The sequence below is a fragment of the Hydractinia symbiolongicarpus genome, chromosome 5, assembly GCF_029227915.1.
Source record: "Hydractinia symbiolongicarpus strain clone_291-10 chromosome 5, HSymV2.1, whole genome shotgun sequence".
In the NCBI taxonomy this organism is placed as follows: Eukaryota; Metazoa; Cnidaria; class Hydrozoa; order Anthoathecata; family Hydractiniidae; genus Hydractinia; species Hydractinia symbiolongicarpus.
The window spans coordinates 17,355,471-17,362,119 of NC_079879.1; the positions used below are offsets into that span (position 1 = coordinate 17,355,471).

The 6,649-nt window shown below is 42.0% G+C and overlaps 1 protein-coding gene across 1 annotated transcript; it reads right to left on the reverse strand.

The window, feature by feature from the left end:
• Window positions 1-2,607: 2,607 nt before the first annotated feature.
• LOC130646012 (uncharacterized) lies at window positions 2,608-5,196 on the reverse strand. Its single transcript, XM_057452144.1, has 6 exons — window positions 5,019-5,196; window positions 4,912-4,948; window positions 4,748-4,856; window positions 3,933-4,331; window positions 3,476-3,888; window positions 2,608-3,406 (listed from the first exon to the last, which is right to left on the reverse strand). Exons 1-6 carry the CDS (start codon window positions 5,194-5,196, stop codon window positions 2,608-2,610), a joined length of 1,935 nt encoding a protein of 644 aa, XP_057308127.1.
• Between the last annotated feature and the right edge of the window lie 1,453 nt (window positions 5,197-6,649).

Below are 6,649 nucleotides of genomic sequence, written 5' to 3' on the forward strand. Positions count from 1 at the left end.
GCCGTGGTACCTGCATGTTGTTGCTGTCCCGATGGAAGTTGCTGTGTTCCGGGAAGTTGCGTTGATTTTTGGGTATCCTCCTTATCGCCTTTATCATCATGCTTACCAATGTCCTTCTCGTCGTAAAATCATATCCTGGATTATCGGCCATCTTTATTTACAACATTTTTCCTATATATAATAGAAACCATGAATACATTCGGAACAGTCCTGGACCCCGATGCGGAGACTAAGCAGCTATTAGGCATGAAAGGTAGGAGACAGAGGGTTTAGATCTCGCATACCCCGTCGAATATCAACCAGAACGAGGATCTGTACGTCGACATTCGAAATATGCCTCAGAATGATGTTATCTTTCCGGGTAGTCTTAAACTCCTATTTGATCTAGCTCTTACGGGAACTAATACAACACGTACCATTGTTAGTAACATAGGAAAAAGTCTGGTGAAAGGCCTGCGTATTACTTTGAATGGTAAAGAGGTGCAGAACATTAGCGACTGCAACATTTTAGCCGTCTATCGGATCTATGGCTACCAAAATTTGATAGGGACAATAACCTTATCCTACAAGGTATTAATCCAAACGATGGGACCATTAGGGCCTTACAGGTAAGTGCTAGCGGCCATGTGGGGACTCATGAAGAAAAGGCAATTGTGGCAGCATATGGAAACACCTATTGCGTGCCGCTTTGGAAAATGTTTGAACTGACGAGGGATCTACCATTCTACCCAGCGGGACTCTATAACCGATTACAATTCATCGTATATTTCGCACCTTACGCCGCGTTATCAAGGATGGTGGGACAGCGCCCTCAGGATCTACAGCAGCCAAGCCAGCTGATGCTTCGCACAAGATCACCCATATTAGGTTAGAATTCGACAAAGTGGGCCATGAAGGCTTGGCAAGCGCAATGATGTCCCGATATTCAAGACTAGCCCTACCCTATGAAAGGGTACTCAGGATGAAGGTGGTCACCATGAAGAAATCAGATACTAGCCACAACCTGCAGATTGATGCTCCCGCCAAGTCCTTCAAAGGTATCCTGTTATTATTCATAGACCCTGAAAAAGTTAAGGCTTATGCCGGTGTCAATGAAACATATTACAACCCCAAGATCAAGAAGATTAGCGTCAATGTCGAGGAAGAACCTAATGAGTTGTACTCTCACGCAATGGTCCCGAAAGATCATATAGAACAAATGAAAGGTATGCCCTATTTGTAGAATTCAGGAGCACCCCTGATGATATGCTACATGGTAGCGGGAGACCCCTTCAAGCGACGGGCTTGGCCCTGTTTTCCCTGCTGTGGCTCTGGTTTGGTGTTTTGGGGTTTGTTTTTACCCTTGTCAAACATATATCGGACCCCGAAGCCTATCGCAAGCACGACTATCGCTCCAACTCCATAGATGTGGACACTGCCCATTGACTGTATAGAACCGGCCTCAGAAGAGGCTTTGACTGCAGGCTCCACAATACCCTCTTGTTGTATCATTTCTTCCTTCCTCTTCTTCATGAGTGCCGCCAACTTGTGTCCCTGTGCAACTCTTCCCGAATGCTTTGGGGGCTTTGTAATCACTCTCTCCTCTTTCTCTTCTTCACTCATTTGTTATAAGTCCTAAAACCTTTAACAAATTACTTCTTCTTTACTACAAGAGAGATAGTGGGGCCCCGATCCTCAAGGATCTCCATGGCCTCTTTTATCCCCTTGAGTATGTCCTCGGGGGTGTTTAAATCCCCCTCGAAGTATCTCAAGAACTCCCTAAACGTCATGGGTTCTTTCCTTTGAGATTTTCGAGTCTCTTGCCTGCAGCAACCCTTCCCGGGTGCTTTTTGTGTACCTCAACAATTTTTTTCCACGGCCTCGGGTTGTTGATTGATGATAATACTTCACGCATTGCTCATCTTCGTTATCTTTGACCCCCTCCACGTTCCCTTTCTTTTTGCTCATAAGCCGTATGGCCCACAACAAGTAGTGGTGCCAAACATCTTCCAAGGGTGCAGTATACCAGGATCCCAAGGTCTGTCATGGAGTCTTTAATAATTGGGTCCTCCTCGATATCCCTGCGTAACTCCTCAACGCTGTCGATATCCACAGAGTTCCCAATCGTGCTAGCATACATGCTTATAATATGCGTGGACAGCGCCCTTGATGTCTTCTCTCCTTTCTCTTGAAGCTCATGTTATACATACTCAGTATGTATCTTTTCTACAACCTCATCAGGGGCCTTCTCAATGAAGGCTTCTGTACATTTCTTTAGTAGGAGGTGTCCTTTGCCTTTACTCAGGACGCCGTTTAAAATTTGACGCCTATCGATAGGTTTCCCGCTATTTTCATATTCTGCAGAGGCCGTGTCGAATATTTCTGTAAGACATGTTTATTATACGTCTATATCGAAAAAATATGTAGGCAATCAGGGCATACGGTTGTAGTATAACAATATAAAAACACACCTCCATTTTATTCCCCCGTGGACGCCAGGCGGTAATGGCCCCTAGCAAGTGTTGATATTTGATCGGGTTGTACGATACGTTTGTCATCTACCCTGTTGAGTGCCAGCTTGTTCACCTCCTGGGTATAGACTTTATGGTTCCTATTTTGAATTAAGATCTAAATTTTGTATATATCAACGACCTCCTCGAGACATCGTTGATAGTCGTCGAAGGGGATAGATTTTATAGTGACACACCTCTTGACGCCTTTCGCTTTGCGATTACCACCCTCTTTTGTGCGGCTCTTGTACGCATATAGTTTTGCTCTCAATGTAATGAACTCAGTCATAATTTTACCAGCCAGCTCACTCTTTATCAGGCCCACCACCTTCTTGTTTTTTCCTATAGGGAGCGGTCTTCCATCATCGGTATTATACGCACTTGTATCAAATCTTTTTTCGACGTCCTGCGCAATATCCTTGTAAAAATCATGTGTCTTGATATCGTATACGAAGCTGTCCGTGTCCATGTAACAGAGCTGTAGCTTGCTACCATATAGGGGCTGCATGTAGTCGTAATGAAATTCATACATGACTATTTTTGACATATCAAAGATGGCATGCCCTATATACACAGGCTTGTTCATTTTGACCTCTGTTTTACCAATCTCTACACCCAGTAGGTGATTGCTAAACCGATTAACCCCCTTGAAATTCGGTCTCATTACAAGCTTTGTGTACTTCTCCTCATTAGTGACCAGTTGGATGTTGCGGTAGTTCCGGATGTTTTCCATGGTCTTGCCAAACACGCTCAAATTCATCAACTTGTAGAAGTCCTTCTCGAACTCGCTCCTGGCAGCCGTTCTCAACCTTGTGTTGTGATCAATGTACCCCCTCAACCATGCCTTCTGGTTGAACCTGATCACCCTATGCACCTTCTTGAGCTCAAACCCATGTTTTATAGCCTCGTAAAGGGCTCTGATGTGTACAACATATTTACGCTTGTGCTCTAGATTCGGTATCAATTTCTCAACCTTGTGGACCTACCTTCGTTCGGGCAGAAACGGCAGCGCGTTATGCTTCTCATGTAATTCCTCGGGGAAATCAATATCTACCTCTAAAATATGGCCATGCTTGTTGTCCTCAACAAGTTTTCTGATCCGCCTTTCGGTGAATGCCTCGACATTCCGCACCCATTTGAAGCCATCTGTGGGCAGATCCTGCTTCATGGCCCAGCCGTATAGGTTGTTGGCATCGAGGTATTGCAAGTATGAGGATTCAAACTCCGGATCATACTGCTCTCTCATGTACTTATTATTAGCCTTTGCATATCGGTGTACGGCTTGTGTTATACCTCCTCTTATACCCTTCTCGAACATGAGGAGCATGTCGGGGTCCATAAGGAGTTCTAGCCTTTGCCCGTGAATTTTAGGGCTGCTTTTCAGGCCAAGCCGGGTGCGCTGTAAAAATGGGCGGGATCAAGGCTGTAGCTGCTCAGGCATACACCTCGAAATGTCTCGAAGACGTCGGCCAACAGCAGGACGTCTGTGGTCAGGTAGAGGTTGTGATAGTCTCTTATGGTAACGTTATCACCCTCTGTGGTAATGATATTCCATACTTCTTTGGCATAGGTATAGTCCCTGTAGCTAATCCCCTTCATATTTAGTTTGCTGTAGAATGCACCCTTTGGAGGTAGTTCCAGCTCCTCGAATCGCTGCCATCCATCCATGTATTCATAGGGATACACGCCGTTTCTCAGCATCAGCCTGAAGGTATCTTCTTTGTCCATAAATTTGGCCATGGACGGTACATTCGTCTTCACCTGATCCCGGTTAAGTTTCTTGGTGGTACTTGAGTCGCAATTTTTACAGTAGAATTTTGCTATGTATTCAGCGTCTATTCTCTGGAATTCAAAACAGTTAGTATCCGCACACTTTTATTTATTTATTTATTATTTCTTTAAAGTCGATATACAATATACAATGAAACATGCTAGATACATTAAAAAAAGAAGTTTAAATTTGTTAGCCTTGGGCTAATTAAAATCGACTGTCCTAAAATAAAGTTTCAAAAAAATAAGAGATTTATATTATAATAATAAGAAGCTAATTTGTATATCCCACGTTACAAATATATGTGGCACAGAGACGACAACTGCACTGAATAAACAGAATGGTGTTTAGCCCGTGATGGAATAAGGACAGCGAAGGGGCATTTCCGACAGAGTTTGGAAGCTTCTCCCATAATTTAGACGCAATATAAGAGACGCTTAATAGGCCATGCTTTGTGGTGCGAATTCAGCACCTTTCAAAAGCACACCCCAACAGTTGAAAAAGCACTTTCTAAACATAACTTTATCTCCTCAAATTGTTTTCCATATGTATAAAGTGTATTGTCATCTGCGTAATTACAAATTTTAACATCAGCTCTATCATTTAAAACAAACATTAAATCATTTATATAAATATTGAGTAAAAGTGGACCCAGAATCGAACACCACTAATAATCTCTTTCCACAAGCTGAAATAGCCATCAATTCACACAATCAAATGCTTTACTCAAATCCATCAAACATGCTGGCTGCTAATACCCTTACGAAAACCTGGCAAAAGAGGTGATAATTTACTATCAATAAATTCATAAATCTGATCAAACAAAATACGTTCAAAAATTTTTGACGCACTGCTCAGTTTACTAACAGGACGATAATTCAATTTTGATGAACGATCTTCGTTTTTAAATAGTGGACAAATGTCAGCCAATTTCATTGCTCCAGAGAAAACTTCGTCGACAATAGATTTCTCAAACAGCTTGTTGAGATGTTCTCAGTACACATCGACGTAATGTTTGAGGAAACACGGTGGAATTGCTCCTTTCGGACCGGATTTGTTTTCTTTTAGGTGACCAATATACTTTTTCATGATGTCAATTTCAATTGATTTGAAGCTCATTTTGTTGGTAGTGGTAACATGTTTCTTTATCCATATTATACTTGGATGCTGTTCGTAATTCTTGATGACGTTTTCAATATCGTTTTTAATATCGTTATAGTTTTCGTGCGGAATTCCATGAATATTCAAAGAATTCGTGACATTAATAAAATGATCGTTTATTATATTTGCTATATGTTCTTCTTCACGAATTATTTGATCATTTTCAACTATTAATTGGACTGTATCTTTTACACATTTGTTGTAAAATATCGGCTTTACAGTTTTCCAGAACTTTTTGTTATCAAAAATGTTGTTCATATTTAGTGATGTGTAATAAATTCTTTTCGCGTCTTTACAAACAGTCACACATTTGTTTCTTTGCCTTATAAAGTTTTCCCAGTTTTTAATAGAAGGGTGCTTATTGTAGATATTTTTAAATTCCGATCGATCATTATCTCCTTTGACATTTCATACCTGCGGCATTTGTGCCAATGAGGTTGCTTGCCAATTTCTCCAACGAGGATGCCATAAATCGACAGGAATCTATGAACCTGATTTCGATTGTCTTGTACTTCTCGCCATCACCATAACCCATACCTGCAAGGGGTACCTTAATTTTAACGCCGAAGCTTACATATTTCTCCGTGTTCTCGGCGATGCATCTAATGTCCTGACTATCGTATTTTTCGCCCAGTTCTCGGATAAACAGGTGGGCGTCATAGCCTGATAAGTTGTGGAAAATGACAGGGATATGGGTAGGTATCTTGTATTTGAGGTTAAAGCTGTTATGCGCTGTGCCCCTATGTAACCCCGTATAGTGTCTTGGTCTCTCTGGCATCATCCCCCATCGGGATTAGTTGGCTTGCAAAGTCGGCATAGATGGCAAATGGCACCTTGAATTGTTGCTGGCCATCTCTGTAGTATAGCTATTTTTCGGCCTCCGTTGGCATTGTGATCTTGACTGCAGAGTGGTCCTTGCAGTAATTATATTTGTTTATCTCCAACTCGATTGTGGGAAAACCCTGTAGACAATTTAGGCAGAAGTGCATTTGATTCCTATTTTTAGATATCTCCTTGCCCAGGAGCCTCGATAGACTTTTGACTGCCGTATAGTGATTCTTTTTATCATCCGTGATTAACAATAGGGTCACCACTTTAGTACGCCCTTTGTGCACCGATCGGCGTAGGATGTTGATCCTCTTTCCTTCTATATACAAGAAATTCACCGCAATGTCGGGGTTATTCGCCTCGAATTTGTAGATTGATTTGATAGCGGTTGGGTACCCTA

Bases quoted from the DNA above. Each gene is read 5' to 3' on its own strand.
- LOC130646012 (XM_057452144.1), bottom strand. From the start codon at position 5,196: ATGAAATTGGCTGACATTTGTCCACTATTTAAAAACGAAGATCGTTCA. The intron at 4,332-4,747 runs GTGTGCTTTTGA...TTTGAATTCCAG, and splicing joins GTGCTTTTTCAACTGTTGGG to AGAATAGACGCTGAATACAT. The intron at 3,407-3,475 runs GTAGGTCCACAA...TGTACACATCAG, and splicing joins CCGTTTCTGCCCGAACGAAG to AGCCCTTTACGAGGCTATAA.